At 49.8% G+C, this 15,138-nt stretch overlaps 7 protein-coding genes across 7 annotated transcripts; 4 read left to right on the forward strand and 3 right to left on the reverse strand.

The window, feature by feature from the left end:
- Positions 1-1,321: 1,321 nt before the first annotated feature.
- EJ05DRAFT_118443 (uncharacterized protein) lies at positions 1,322-3,457 on the reverse strand. The gene is made up of 2 exons (XM_033739051.1): positions 2,226-3,457; positions 1,322-2,176 (listed from the first exon to the last, which is right to left on the reverse strand). The coding sequence occupies exons 1-2, from the start codon at positions 3,024-3,026 to the stop codon at positions 1,415-1,417; spliced, it is 1,563 nt and encodes a 520-aa protein (XP_033597443.1). The 5' UTR covers positions 3,027-3,457; the 3' UTR covers positions 1,322-1,414.
- A 773-nt stretch (positions 3,458-4,230) lies between these two features.
- On the reverse strand, positions 4,231-5,898 carry EJ05DRAFT_488557 (cactin; the record flags this gene model as incomplete). The annotated part of the gene is made up of 3 exons (XM_033745725.1): positions 4,231-4,248; positions 4,301-4,333; positions 4,405-5,898. The coding sequence occupies 3 exons, from the start codon at positions 5,896-5,898 to the stop codon at positions 4,231-4,233; spliced, it is 1,545 nt and encodes a 514-aa protein (XP_033597444.1).
- Positions 5,899-6,077: 179 nt separating this feature from the next.
- Positions 6,078-7,167, forward strand: EJ05DRAFT_478815 (uncharacterized protein). Its single transcript, XM_033744534.1, has one exon. The coding sequence runs from the start codon at positions 6,270-6,272 to the stop codon at positions 6,687-6,689; it is 420 nt and encodes a 139-aa protein (XP_033597445.1). The 5' UTR covers positions 6,078-6,269; the 3' UTR covers positions 6,690-7,167.
- A 277-nt stretch (positions 7,168-7,444) lies between these two features.
- EJ05DRAFT_478816 (peptide methionine sulfoxide reductase) lies at positions 7,445-8,385 on the forward strand. The gene has a single exon (XM_033744535.1). The coding sequence runs from the start codon at positions 7,664-7,666 to the stop codon at positions 8,270-8,272; it is 609 nt and encodes a 202-aa protein (XP_033597446.1). The 5' UTR covers positions 7,445-7,663; the 3' UTR covers positions 8,273-8,385.
- Positions 8,386-8,657: 272 nt separating this feature from the next.
- EJ05DRAFT_455705 (GroES-like protein) lies at positions 8,658-10,052 on the forward strand. The gene is made up of 2 exons (XM_033742480.1): positions 8,658-8,854; positions 8,932-10,052. The coding sequence occupies exons 1-2, from the start codon at positions 8,845-8,847 to the stop codon at positions 9,948-9,950; spliced, it is 1,029 nt and encodes a 342-aa protein (XP_033597447.1). The 5' UTR covers positions 8,658-8,844; the 3' UTR covers positions 9,951-10,052.
- Positions 10,053-10,103: 51 nt separating this feature from the next.
- Positions 10,104-13,370, reverse strand: EJ05DRAFT_519697 (kinesin family protein-like protein; the record flags this gene model as incomplete). The annotated part of the gene is made up of 4 exons (XM_033748729.1): positions 10,104-12,548; positions 12,600-12,834; positions 12,885-13,121; positions 13,174-13,370. 4 exons carry the CDS (start codon positions 13,368-13,370, stop codon positions 10,257-10,259), a joined length of 2,961 nt encoding a protein of 986 aa, XP_033597448.1. The 3' UTR covers positions 10,104-10,256.
- Positions 13,371-13,645: 275 nt separating this feature from the next.
- On the forward strand, positions 13,646-15,131 carry EJ05DRAFT_118698 (uncharacterized protein). The gene is made up of 3 exons (XM_033739055.1): positions 13,646-13,728; positions 13,819-14,342; positions 14,392-15,131. The coding sequence occupies exons 2-3, from the start codon at positions 14,146-14,148 to the stop codon at positions 14,909-14,911; spliced, it is 717 nt and encodes a 238-aa protein (XP_033597449.1). The 5' UTR covers positions 13,646-13,728; positions 13,819-14,145; the 3' UTR covers positions 14,912-15,131.
- Positions 15,132-15,138: the final 7 nt, after the last annotated feature.

Here is a 15,138-nt window from a genome sequence, read left to right on the forward strand (position 1 = left end):
CCATTGGTCCATCAGTGTCTGTCCCTGTGTGAATTCAGCTTGTAGTCCCTGCTCACAATTGAATCGTCGGGATTTGGAATAAAAAACCCTGAGCCAAGTTGTCAGCTTATGATCATCCTCGCACAGGTCCTGCATCATGACGCGGGCACATAGAGGATCTTCTACGGGAATCGGGACCTTACCATGCCATCGGGTTGGGACTACATGTTGAAAATACTGCAACCAGAGAAAGCACGTCCATCATAGAAGAGAAGGACGTAGTGGGCCGAGAAGCGCACATCACTCGCCAACGCAAATACTATGTGACGCTTCAGACGACATGGTAAAGCAGAAGTGCATGTAACACAACTTAAGGAGTGTACGACCAAAGTGGAGGCATTGCGCCATCTCGTAACCTCGGTCAGCCTCTTAGATGTCGACAGAAACCAGCTGAGAGGCCTTGAAACCTTCTGACTCCGCACTCTTGCATGTCCACTAATCCTTCGACCCTTTCCTACGTCCTTGGAGTCCCGCCTTGATCTGATATGTTCGAGCAGAATTGATCGTTATGAGGCCTGTTGGGACGAGTACCAGGATACAGTTGTCGACTCAACATCCTGGTAACGGCCCGGGAAATGGGAGAAGCCATGGACCGTCGCCCCGAAGGGAGCTTTTCGGGACATCCCCTCGATTGGAACCTACATACCTCGATCGACATCTGATTCGTGTCGGCAGTCGTACCTGTTGCGGACTCTCCTGGGTAGCGGACGATGCATTGCAAGGTCGGCGTTTTAATGCAACGCGCGCATGCGCCCAGTACTGTTCAGGTCAGTGCAGATGGTCACCGAAGTTCGCGAGCGAAACAAGCATTCCTAGCATTTACATGCAATAATACATCCATTTGACAATCGTGAGTAGTATGCGAACAGATCACGCGCGCAGTAGACACCAGCTGTCATACAAGGTCTTCCATGCAAAGATGCATCCGCTAATTCAAAGACACCACAGTTGCGCCGCCTACGCCCTCGCTGCATTGGGACGAGCATGGATTGAGTGTTGAGAACGTTTCCCTGTACCCCTAGATTGAACAGATAAAGAGAGCATACCGCCAGTGGAAGGAAAGTCCAACAGAGAGATAGTAAAGTACACCCGGTCGGGCGAATGGATTCTTAAGGCTTGGCCACCAGCCCTTGACGCCCACAAGGATATCCCTCATCCAAAGGCAAGGCCAACTTGTTGATCGTGTCATATTGAGAAAAAACCGAAATTGACAAAGGCGTGAGATTTGTTGATGTGAATAAATACTTTATACGAGCATTATGCATTTGCGCGCTTTTGAACGATATGCGGTATGAAATCAGATGTCGTATCGGATATGATCCAGGCACAGAGTCTGGAAAAGGCTGTGACCTGCCACGACCTGACGAGATAATTTTCATGTATTGCCAGTCGGCGCACAATCGTAGTACTTCTCGTCTTGTTCCGGTATGTGGCCATGCAACTGAAGTAGACCTTGTACCTCTTCTGGAGTGGGTGGGCCTTCGTCACCAGAATCTGAGCTGCCAAAAACCTGGTCGCTCTGCGGATGACGCATGAGGTGAAAGAATGCTCCCATTTGTCCCGTTGGATAACTCAGTAGGTCAGGTGTGCTCGGGCACGACGCTTCTGCCATGTCTGAAGGCGTGGCGGGTGTCGTCAAGTTTACACCATTCGAAGATAGATCTGATGTAAAATAGCTTGGCACAAGTGGCGGTGTGATTGGTAAACTTGCGTAATTACTGGTTGGTACCGACATGGACGCGGTGAACAGTGGCTGTTGGTCTCGCTTGATGAGCATTTGGTGCATTGCTGGCGTGGAAGTCTCTGTATAAGGGTCGTAATATGTAGGATCAGCGAAGTATTGTGGCATATCTATGGACTGCTCTTCGCTGTGGTAGGCGGTTAAGTTCACTGGACGAATTGGAGATGAAAATGGAGACTGGAGGCGTCTGGTCGAACGTCTTGGGTCGTAGGTGTTTCTCGACTCAGATGCAAGGCGTTGGAGCGTGCCGCCACCTCGTCGCTTCTGTGGCTGTTTGGATCTATAGCGGGTCGTTGACTTGACACCACCATCGTTGATCGCTTCCTGAGTGAGTCTCCATAGGAAACCCTTCTTGCTCGAATCGCCAGTCTCTGGGTTATCAACCTTCTGGAAAGCCTTTGAAGGATCAGTAATTGTTATCACTATGCTTATTGTTGACACTTACTCCATTCATGGACAGATTGTGACGAATACTATTCTGCCAGCCTTTAGCGTCCGCATCTTGGGCCTTGTCGGTGTGTAACTGGAACCACTCGTAGATGTCGCGGAGCACCATCTGGTGGTCTGGTGCATCGATGAGGGCTCTGTAGATGAGCTTGGCGTACGGCTCATCTTTATCCTGACCCGCAACGTCTTTCTTGGGCTCTTCGCTGAGTCTGTTGTCGAGTGTGAGACCTCTACACTCGTTCGAGTTCACCGCAGCTTGGTAGTTACAAGGGTAGCCGTGATAGCTCCTTTCTTGCGACATGTCGTTTGGATAGTAGCCCTGACCATAACTATAGTCATTTCCAAGCTCCACAGAATGCTGAGCATGGACTTCTCCTACTTGATCGGCAAGCATGGGCTTCCGGTCAATGTAAAAATCTGAGGGAACAGCGGACATTGTTGGCACGTCAAAGTAGGAACACGAACGGGGACGTGCAGAATCGCCGTTTGGGTCGATATGTGGGTATTGAGAAAGACCATGAAACATGGACGATGCTCCGAAGGCGTTATGAGTCTCAGGAAAAGTGTAATAAGCGTTCTGGTCTGACATTGAGCTGGACAATAAGTGCGAGCGAGGCCAGTTGGGATGTTGAGTGTTCATGTAGGAAGGCTCAGGTGGCAGATCTGAGAGTGTTTGCGGATAGGCAGTGATGGAGGGTCTTGAGCTGGACGTTGGATATGAAGGCCCAGTCCTCTCCTCGTCGGCGTTTCGAGACGGAAGCATGGTGCTGTTGTTGGAATCCGGTCCTGAATAGGACATGACAGGTGTACTATCCGGCGATTTGAGCGGAATTGACAGGTAGAGATGAAAAGGCTAGACAGTATGCCAACAGGCTGGTGACACGGCAACGGCACGGGTGATATCAGTCGACGTTGAACAGAAGGCTCAGTGTAGTATTGCAATCCGAAGCCGGGGAAGCCGCTGAATTTCTACAAAATGGAGCGGCAGCCCTATCGGGGGTCTTGAAAGAAGGTCAGATTGCGGCAAGCTGCTTGCCAGCGCATGAAAGGAGACAAGTCCTACAGCATGGGCGTGCATTTTGATAGCAAACATGCTCCAGAGGAGACTACCGGGTCCGAGCGCGGTAAATGTTAGGTATGACAATTCCTGAGCAGAACAATAAGTCTAAGCGGCATCGAACGGGGGAGGGTGGGGTCAAGGCCATGCCGCCCTGGAAACATGGCGAGAAAAGGATAGGCAAGGCATCTCGTGGTGTTCTTGAATCAGTCGTACGGGCGAAGTGAAGAAACCAGTGACAGGGCCGGAGACCCGGCCGGAGACCAGGGTTGAGCGGCAGCCTGCAGATACTGACGCTGACACCCTTCCCACAAACTGCAGCCTCGCATGCCGGGATAGCTGGTCCCCTCTGTCTCCTGTATTGGGTATCAAATGTTCTTCTATGCAGTCGTGTGTGGAGCCATGCCAGAGAGCGTAAGGTACCATCGCGGCGACCGCTATGTCGTCTCAGGCAGAGCTGGTGTTGGTGAGGCTTCCAAGCCTTGGGGTCACAGGTCCCAGGTGTCTGTACATGTACACAGGCATTTGCGACCGCAAATTGGCCGAGCCTATGTATGTCTGTTTTTGATTTCCTAAACTGTAAGTTGACAATCGGGGCGGGAGCATGGGAAAAGGACGTGGCGCAGGCGAATTTCTGCCATCTTCACGGCCTTTCAACACTAATACTTTGTTTGAACGTGCGCAGGGTATACATGCGAGCTGCGATTCGTGCCCGATGATCGCATTCGTCTGGTGCGCCACTTGGAACAAAGACCGTTCGCCTTGCGACGACTGTACTGTACTGGCAAAGCATTTCTGTTGTCATGACGCTGCGAGTTTGATTGCGCATTGGTTGAGACTACCACAAAACATACGGAGCTGCAGGAAACGTCTACGAGGAAAACATGAGCGCAAAGTAATGGCGGTGAAGCGTATGAGATTGATAGGCGTTGTGGACCCCACCCACTCATTTGCGGTAGAATATCTGTCCAAACGTCAGCAGTCACAATGCACAAATGGGAAACTGCCAGACTTACCTTTTTAAACTGAAAGTGCAGGTTCAGGATACCCTGTGCACAAAAGCTGTCAGTGTGGTTCCACGACAGCGCGAACCGAACGGCTCGTGGTGAGAGATACTTACGTCTTCAAACTTGCTTTTAAAGCCTCGATCGCTCTTGGAACTGTAGTCCCATTCCTTGTCCACGATACGGAAAGCAATGTCTTCGTACGGCGGACCTGCGACGAAACGGATGATACAGGTATCTTCTTCACCTGCAGGGGCAAAAGACTCTCCGCGTTTTCTACCATTCTCGCGTTCGATCCGATAGGTGGGCGCCTTTGTCTGATCAATAAGATCAGGATAGAAGACGTTAAACTTATATCCCTGAACCACTTTTGGAGGTGGATTATCGTGGTCGTAATGCGTTTGGTTGTATTTGTTCCATTCGTAGCCCATCTGCACCCGGTTGAAATATCTCGGCTTGCGGGGTCGATACTTGTCTTCCCATTGTGACTTCTTTGCCGTTGATACTTCTTCCTCGCCAGCGAATATTTCCTCATTCTCGCTTACGCCTCTAGCCACCTCACGCTCGTACAGTACTGTCGCAGCCCGAGAGAAATCGTCAGTCTTCGTTGTTGCGAAACGACCAGGGCCAGCAAAATCCGTCGATTCCGGCGGTTTCATAGACGATGCGGAAACCAAAGCTTTCGAGTCACGCTGCTTCAATGGAACATAACCCAATTTCAAGATCTTCTGCCTCTCGCATGTCACGGTGTCTAGAAATGTCTTTTCATCCATCGTCTCCAAGCACTTGTCTTCTTGTCTTAGCTTCAAGAAAGGCTCGGGGTCAAGACCCGATCCATCCGCAGCTGAGGAACATCTACTGCCGATGATAACTCTCATCCTTTGCTGCGCAGCTATGGCATCTTCTTCCTGTAGCTTCCGGGTCTTGTTTAGACGATTGCTTATGACCGCCTGGGAGACCTTCTTCAGCTTAGCTTTGGCTTTCCAGACTATCAGACTCGCCAAAAGATGTTCCCAATAATCCACATCGATTGGTTCACCGGAGCCCAATTTCGCTCGTATCTGCTTCTCTAAGGCAACTAGCTGTTCATACGATTTTGGGCCCAGGATCTTATCGACATCGGCAGAAACTGACTGCACACCTCGAGCACTAGAGTTGTGTGCTGAGCATTTCCTTTGCCTGTCAGCGCAGATAGCTTTCATAGCTCTCCAATATTCCAGGTTACTGGCGCTTGTTTCCAGCGTGATGTACGTGTCAATCTCTTTCTCCAGCTCAACAAGTTCGGTATTGTCCAGATTTTCGATTGTGCCTGTCGGATCCTCGACATCCAGCTCCTCATCATCTTCATCTTCGTCCAGAGGGTTCGTGACTCTGTCAACCAGTCGTAAGGTCACCGCGAGTCGGTCGATTGGGCGTGACCGACCATTTTTGACGCGTATTGCGGCCTTCCTCTTTGCTTGTTGTAATACGAAGCGATCTTCTCCTGCCACCCAGGCCTGTTCTTGCGAGTCGATAGTACGCTTCGCCGGAATGGTGGGATTTGGCTTTGCGGACTGCGGTGGTCTGTGTGGGGGTCGTGACCGCCAAGGAGGTTGATCTGAGTTACTCATTATCGCGGGCGAAGATCTGAAGAGTAAATGAATGCAGCTATATCTGAGTTTAGTGGCTTGAGGAGAAGGACCGAGTCGTGCGTGTTTCCTGCTGCACGGGAGTGACAAGAGCGCCGCCGCACGCGCCAAGAGTTCGAGACAGCGACACGGGCTCCGCTGGGCTCCTCCGCTGCACCCGTCACTAATTAGGCTACAACTTCTAGATATTTGCTACGGCACGGTCACGAATTACAATCTATGTTTACACGCGTCTTTGTGTTCTGCATGTCTTCTCGGTTCACGAACGTAGCTGGATACAATCTGTGGCCCACACGAACCCTCGACCTCTTCTCGATCCACGCGACCAGTTCAGAAGCCACAGCAGTATCACAATGGCACCCGCCGTTCCAACAACAGAAACTCTCACACTCCGCCTGAAGCACCACCGTACCACCGTCTTCCTCTATGCCTCACCACTTCAATCCCTCGCCGAACTTAAAACCGACCTCATAACCGCACTACGCGAAACAACTCCTTCGGACACGCTTGCTGGCCGTCCCCTCCCAACGTCGCCGGAGCAAATCACACTTGGCAAGCCGAAGGACAGGAACGATTACGCCCTGGGTTGGATACGGATCGAGGAAGGTGAAGAGAGCAAGGGAAAAGAGAGTATCAAGCTTGCAGGTTTGAAAGAGGGTATGGTTGTCGCTTTCAAGTGGGGAGATGAAAGTCAGATGACCGAGAACGAGCAGAAGTATAAGTGGGATGTGGTGTTGCAGACGTATGATGAAGTTTACGGCGACGACTCATAATGAGCAGGAATGGATTGTGTAGGAGATATGTCTTGGGTGCATTGATAGGCATTTAGCGTTTCACACGGACTAGGTACATATATCCTCAATATGGCGTTCGAAGAGCAGATCGCCAGAAACAGTAGAGAGTATCACACGACACATGAAATTTGAAATCGAAGGGCGCACTACCAAGATGTTTTTGTAAGTCGATTCTACCCACTCTATGTTCTCGACGACCCGGACAATGTGTTCTCCTCTACCCATGTCAAACTCACAGGTCCTTACCAGCGCCTCGTCTCGCTAGCCAGACTACATACAGCTTCTGAGGTGACATGGAATCAATAGAATCAGTCCTTAAAAGCACCTGGGAAAATTTAAAGGTACTCAGAAGATCATTTGACATGCCCTCTGGCCACAAATAAACCAAGCAGTGGAAGTGCTTGGCTCATCGCCATCATTTCGATGGTCATTTGCATCCTGTAGCAAAACACCTGTGATTGGGGCGAAGCGTCGAATACAAAGTCTTTTCTCTCTTTCGTATAGCCGCTTGGATAACTTTCCTTAGAATGAACGCATCAAGCATGTTCCAGATGAGATTGCATACATGATATTACGTTATGTCAAGCCACAGTATGGCTGCAGTGTGGCTAGTAATCCTAGCCAAGGCGCGCCCCCGCTTTCCAGCGTACGCTCCCAGCTGTCCCTGAGCTGGTCCGTGCATATCAATGATGTGATGTCAGTCACTAGCGCGCCATTCATCTCAAATCATTGTGAGATTCCACATTCGCCATCGTATCTTCGAGAATCATAGCACTCATTGGCTACAGGACCGCTCAGTAAAAGGCACTTTAATACACAGCTTCACCCATATCGAGTCTCCACCCAGTATCGGACGTTCTCACAGATCTCTTGAAACCGCCACCATACGTCCTAGTCGAACAATCTTCAGTACTTTTGCGTTTTTCCTGATTCCTATCCTCATGTCTCTCAACATGTCGTCTCTGTTCGCTCGCTTCACACGTCCGTTCACTTCAAGCACCATGAGAGTTGCCCCCGAGAGTTCTGGCCCGGCGAACCAGCCAGCGGGCAGTAAGCAGGCGACGCTCGCAGCAGGCTGTTTCTGGGGAGTAGAGCACATGTACCGTCATACCTTCGCCGACAAAGGTCTCATTGACGCACGTGTCGGCTATATCGGCGGCAATACGGAAAACCCATCCTATCGCGCAGTCTGCAGCGGCAGCACCGGACACGCAGAAGCACTACAAGTGATATATGACCCCACCAAGCTCTCGTATCGCACCATATTGGAATTCTTCTATAAGATGCACGACCCAACGACGACGAACCGTCAAGGTCCAGACGTTGGATCACAGTACAGGAGCGCCATTTTCTACCACGATGCTGAGCAAGAGAAGGAGGCGCGCGAGATAACGAAGAAGGTCAACAGTGAATGGTGGAATAACAAGGTTTCTACAGAGATTCTACCAGCTGGGCCATGGTATGATGCGGAGACTTATCATCAGAAATACCTGGATGTCAATCCGGGTGGGTATGAGTGTCCAAGCCATATTCTACGTAAATTCCCACCGCTCTCATCATAGGAGTAGCGTTATCTGCTAGAAGCATATTGAATTAATGAAAAACTATAACCCATAGGAAAGTTCCAATATGTTTTATACGTTGTAGTATTATTGTTTATCACTACCGATTGTCGTTCAAAGAAAATATCTCGAATCCTTTTCTGATCCAATGCCGTCAGCCCAGATGTGCCGAGACTGATCTCATGAGGTCGGTGATCGTTAGTTGACCCTTTCACTTCGAGACCACATTGAGCATCATGAATCAGGCCAAACAACGAAACGGATTGAGTATAAGGAGATGATACGTTCCACAAAGATCCCCTGGCAGTACTAGGTGGAAAACATGGTAAAACCCTTGTAAAAAGTGAGGGTCCTTACGGATCCCAACGTGCCTCTCCCTACCTCCAACCGAGGTGCCCCTCACTGAAGAATTATTAATACATTATGTTTCCAACATAACAGATAAGGTGACGCGAACAAGTTCACCAATCAGTATACATCAAGAATCCATCCTACCAACAGATACCGCACTCCCCATTCATCCACCACATCGAAACCCGAAACCATCAATATCACCAGATCAAACCTCCAACATGAAAGAAGGTACAAACACTTCAAAAGCACCCTTGTAAACCCCCCTAAAAAAGGCACGTTCCATACTAACACATTCACCCACCCAGGAATCATCCACCCCGGCCCATCAGTCAAGATAATCGACTCGCCCATCCCAACCCCATCCGCAGACCAAGTCCTCATCAAAGTAATCTACTCCGGCTCCAACCCCAAAGACTGGAAAATCCCGGAATGGTTCGGCGAGCCCGGCATCATGAACCAAGGCGACGACATCGCCGGCACGATCGCAGCTGTTGGGTCCAACGTCACAGAATTCAAGCCAGGCGATCGCGTCGCCGCGTTCCACGAGATGCTGACGCCGCATGGCAGCTTTGCTGAGTACGCGATCGCGTGGGCCCATACGACGTTCCATATTCCGGCGCATGTCCGATTCGAGGAGGCGGCGACGCTGCCGCTGGCGGCGATGACGAGTGCGTGTGGGCTGTATCTGGATCTGGGGTTGGCGCCGCCGTTCAGGCCGACGACAGAGGTGACGCCGTTGTTGGTGTACGGGGGTGCGTCGGCCGTCGGGGCATTTGCGATTCAGTTTGCCGTCAGGTCGAATATTCATCCGATAATTGCGGTTGCGGGGCGGGGGATTGCGTTCGTGGAAGGCCTGCTTGATAAGTCGAAGGGTGATGCGGTGGTAGATTATCGGGATGGAGATGATGCGGTTGTTGAAGGGGTGGTGAACGCTTTGAAGGGTCAGAAACTGGGGTACTGCTTTGATGCAGTGTCGGAGAAGGGCTCGTATGAGAATGCAAGTAAGGTTCTTGAGAAAGGAGGGCATATCGCGCTCGTTCTACCTGGAAAAGACTACAAGGAGATCCCGGAGTATATCAACAAGCACACTACGAGTGTGGGCTGTGTGCATAAGGATGCGAAGGACCATGGGTATGTTTACTTTCGATTAATTGGACAAGGCTTAAAGGACGGCTGGTTCAAGCCACATCCTCATGAAGTCATCCCTGGTGGTATCAGTGGAGTCGAGAAGGGACTGACGAACCTTAAAAACGGAGTGGCGAGTGCCGTCAAGTACGTATTCAAGATAGATGAGACACCAGGGGCAGAGAGATCGACCTTGTGAAACGACCGAAGAATTGTGAGATAATTCATACTCAGCGCAAAGGATAGATAATATGCAGTCATTTCTCTCCTTTAATACGTACGCGAGGTCAACCGCTATGTTAATTCCGTATTGAAAATTTTGAATCATTAGACTACGCCAAAACACCGAACAGTGATGCTAATGCTTAAGTTGATCACCCAAGACCCAACTCGTATTCAGAACACCATCAACTATAAAGTAGCAGTTGGCCGAAACGCCAAGAAAGCCGCACAATTGAAGCAAGAAATTTCGTCACCGGAAAGAGGCATCAGTCATGAAAAAAGCTTAGCGCCATGCCCCTTTGACACTTGATAGACTCCCGCGGGGAGTAGAGGAAGCAGTAATGCTGCTGTGACGCATCGGACCAGTTCGCAGGGCGGAGCCCTCTCGGGATTTATCTTCTCCCACGGTGGTTCGACGGATTGGACCCTTGACAATAGCACCAGGCCGTGGACTTAGTACGTTAGACACGGATTCTCGTTCACTTTTGACCATTCGCCGGGCTTGGCCAGCGGTGAAAAGTGCATTTTCGTTTGGTGGACTTCCGGATGAGGCTCCCGGAGGGCTTCGTCGTCGCTGTTTCAAAGCTGGACCAGTCATGGACTGTCGCTTGATTGCTGACCGGATCTTCTGTGTATTATTGGGGTCCGCCATCCAGCTCCGCTCTTCGTCTGAAGAGGAGCCAGAGCTCTCGTTCGGTGTAACGTCAGTTGATGCATTCTCCACGGCGTGTAGTGGAGAGCGGAAAGGGACCTTATTCAGTTGGATCTCACCGAGTGGCGAGTGCTCAGAATCTGATGAGAATGCAGTAAGAGCAGGAGCAGTGACCGGGGGGGAGGTCTCAGACTTCTTCGACAGGAAACCTGTTTGAAAGCGACTGGAGCGTGGTTTCAATTCAACAGACGTTTCTGGTGGTGCAGGTATCGGGGAAGAGTCGTTGTCACTGGTGGCCGATTCCATCTGCAAAACTGGAGGAGCCGGGATTGGTTTCTCGATGGAGGATGTTGCAGACGAAGACCCGTATGCTTTCGGAGTCAGCTGGAAGTCTGCCAAACTACCATCTTCCATGTCATCTCGCCATCTGACAGCCCTCTTGACCTTTGAGGGAGACTTCTTCTTCGGCGTAAATTGTACCCCTTTCTTACCTGAGTTTAACTTTCGCCGGCGAGGAGATCCTTTCATTGGAGAAGATATCGGCTGCACAGTTTCTGTGAAAGATGGCTTTGCAATGAAATGAACAGGAGAAGGTCCAACCAAATTTACGGGCTTCTTTCTCTTCGGCGTCCCTTGTCGTCTTGGTGGGAATATGTCGGTGACAGGCAGACCGCCCTCCGGTTTGATGACCTGCGATGTGGCGCTTGAGCAAGACGAAATAAGCTTCTCAAGGTTTTCCTTCGCTGCCTGTATAGCATCCTCCGGATCCATCATCATGATTTGTGAGAGGATAGCAATAGTCTCGAACTGTGCCTGAAGCTGCACTTGAAGCACTGCAGCGTCACCACCCCTTTCTTGTTCAAGAACAGCTGTTGCAGCCTCGCGCTCGGCATTTGACTTTAGCAGCTCTACCTCGCGAGTCAAATTCGAGATATCACTTCCATCTTCAGTACCGTCCGCATCCTGTAGCTGCCGAACCCCTGTCTGCAGTGCGGTGTCTAATGCTCGCTCCCAGTTGTTTTTCGCCAGCAGTTGATGGTAATGTTGCCTGCTACCTTCAAGTTCCATCTGAATGCCGAGAGCTTTTTTCCTCATGGCCGTGAGACCAGCTGGGGGTTCCTCATCCTCTCGATTGTCGCATACCGTATCGAAAGCAGCAATCCATGAGGAAATCAAAGAGATACGGCGCTCCAATTGACGGAGCTTCTTTCGCATTGACACGTGTTCTTGCCGTTCGGCAGATGCGAAATCGTATGCGGCGCGCACGCGTGAGATGGCTTCTTTAGCAATGATCTCTCGCTTCTCGCTAAGTTTCTTGAATTTGACAAATGCGCTGCTCTCAAAATCCTTTTCTTTAGCTCTCAGTTCCTCGATCAAAAGTCGTTGCTCGTCGATCTTTTTAAGATAGTCCTTGACGTGACGATTGACATTGAATACGTTCTTTGTTACCTTCGTTTGAATGTTCTTGGCTCTGTTTGCGTATCGGAGGGTGTTTTGTGTCTCGTCAAAGTGAGCGCTCGATGGGCTCACGCAGACAATCATGACTGTCTTGCAGTTTCCGCCTAAGGAGAACTTCAGCAGCCGTGTGAGCTTTGAATTTCTATATGGTACGTGATTGCGTTTCCTTGGGTCGCATAGAGCATTGATGCAGCCTCCCAGTGCTAGCAATGATTTGTTGATATTGGCACCTTCTATGAGCCGTTCGCCGCGGTTTTTCGTTGCGCTCGCCCTCTCACTCCCAGCAAGATCAATGATGCTTAAGGTCGCCATAGTATGAGGTTCGTTGACATCAGCGTTCCGGTCTTTGCTTGATAGATTAATTTGTAGAACGGCGTGGGAACGAGAAGACGTCGCATTCGCTTCGGTTGGTGACATTGTTCGATACTCATTTCCACGCACAATCATTTCCATGACTTCTTCGACCTGAAGCATTGTTAGTACATGCAATCATGCATCGATCCTTTCTGTGCATACGTTTTGAGGTCTATGACTAGACAATCCCGCGACTGAGACAGCCTGGTGCGCGTCTTCTCGCAACATAAGTCCTTGCTTACTGCCCCCGGGTACTAGTAAATCGCGAATAGTTTCATTGTAGATCTCGAGGTAGGAGAGAGAAACTTCGACAAATTTCTCTTCTTGCAATTCCTGAACCTTCTCGAAAAGCTCTTGCATGGTGAGAAAAATGATTCCTGGATCTGTCTTGATGCCACTAGTTTCATTAGCACTCTTCTTCAGTGTGGCATGAGATCGATCTCGTACGTGATTGTGTGTGTCTTTCCGCATCCAGTCGCGCCATATGCAAATACAGTGGCATTGTATCCATCGAGTACGCTATCCAGTAGGTTCTTCGTTGTAGCTTCGTATACATCTTGTTGCGTTGTATTCTCGTCGAAAACACGGTCGAATGCGAATGTTTGATCTTTCACACGCTTTCCCTGAGGTACGAATGAACGGGTGAAGCGATGTACAGGGTTATCCTCTGGAGGGTCGAAGACGCTGTAACATATGATTAGATTGGCGACATAATATTGTCCATCGATAGACGTACAGGCATTTCTCATCCACCACTTTAATCACTGGTCGCAGTCCTTTGCCTGCTGTTCGCGAGGGGACACCCGCCAACGAGCCATCTCCAAGGAATAGGTGGCCATCTTCAGCCTTCGCCAGTTGCGCCGCTTCTCTGATCGTGAAAGGTCGCACTCGAACAGTGACGTTGATCGAGGACGCGCCGTCGGAGGCGGCCATCGTTACGGTAAAGAGAACGTAGTATAAACAAACGAATGCAAAGGGCAAATATGCGAAGATATCCCTACCTGTGCATATGTGTAGATTAAGAGTGAGCAGGTCGAACGTCTAACGTGATTTCATCTATGGTTCTGCACTAACGCTAATGTTATGGTTGCTGTTGCTTGCAGGTTGGTTGTCCCTGACAACCGGTAAAGTCTCGGGGCTACCATTTCAGGGTCTACATGCATTGATGTTAAACGCTGAAGTCAAGGCAAAAGTTTAATGAGTATGAAGTATTTCTATTTTATCTCCCACTGTTTGGCTAGTTCAAGTTTCTAGTATGATTGAGTCATGATCTACTCAAAAGAAAAGAAAGGTCAGCTAGAAAGCATGGGAGAACAGACGAACATGAATTGTTCAAGACCGCTTTCCTACAATTTAATGAATAATGAGTTAAAATATCTAGATTACGACAAGTAGGCGATATTGAGATGACTATGGTTTAGTATAAATTAATAGACCTGAGGGCTCACTATGGTCTCCACTCTCATCTGGATTCTGAAAGCGCCTCCGGTCAGGAATCTGTAACTGAACTGTCAGCATGCTGAACTACCCGTATTCACTTCAAGGAGATTTTGAAGCATTCCTAAATGCTTCACATGAAACAAGCATAAGCGTGACTTCGACTCTCGCCTTTTGACAACTCAAGTACTTAAGACGGTTTCCCGTTATACCTCCCTCATAGATCTATCGAACATACCTCCTTCACGACCACATCTCAAATACTGGTGAGATGTCATCGCCTCGAACTCCATCAAAGGGAACAGTTCGGGATCTCAATCTCAGTTCTATGTCCAATCGAGGCACCTCATCCCCAAGCTCGCCATTGGCACCTAACAATCGCACAAACCGTGTTTCAAAGCACAATGGCAAACACAAGTCGATCCCTAATCAGGCACATCAAGATTCAGGATCTTCAACACGTACGGAGTGAGTCATCTACTGCTTGAGCCCTTCGTGCCACGTCTAACACATGCAGTAACATACTGACTCCAATTGTCAATCTCATCATCACGGGAACCTCTGGAGAAACGAGAGTGTTTCAGGCTCACGCTGGTCAACTCTGTGAAAAGTCTCCCACTCTCCATAACCTACTCGCCGCAGCTGCGGACTCGGGCGTCAGCGACCTCAAATACTACGCCAACCCAGTCTTATTCGCGATTTGGATCGCATGGTCATACCATGGGACCTTGAAGTATACCCCGTCATCTCCATCGGCTGATAGCGCCTTCGGCCTCCTATTAGACCTGTACCTACTCGGATGGAAGCTCAAAGTCAAGGATTTCATGGATAAAGTCGTTGAGGAAATCTGCGCCTACAGCGCCCGCTCTAATACGTGCCCAATGCGAACATTGTCAATCGAATCTACAAGGAGACTCCGACTAGTCTGCCTCTCAGGAAGCTTGTGGTCGAGCAGTGGGTTGTGGGTCTGGCACACACAGATATGGATTGGGAGAGCGACAGCAGCCTGCCACCGAGGTTTCTCTATGACTGTATGACGCGGCTCATAGCCCTACGCAAAAGTGGCATTCAGAGTCCAGACGGTTACCCATATGAGTACCATGTCCCTCAGAGTGAATTACTACCTGGCAGCATCAATGCTGGTCCACGTATGGTAATCGACTTAACCGAGTAGGGTGTAGAAATTTCTTTGGCAGGTCGTTTCGAAGATGTGGAAATCATTACTTAAGCGTCCAGCGAAAGCACGAAGAGCACAATTTACTTA

Source organism: Pseudovirgaria hyperparasitica, assembly GCF_010093815.1.
Source record: "Pseudovirgaria hyperparasitica strain CBS 121739 unplaced genomic scaffold EJ05scaffold_14, whole genome shotgun sequence".
NCBI classification, from domain to species: Eukaryota; Fungi; Ascomycota; class Dothideomycetes; order Acrospermales; family Acrospermaceae; genus Pseudovirgaria; species Pseudovirgaria hyperparasitica.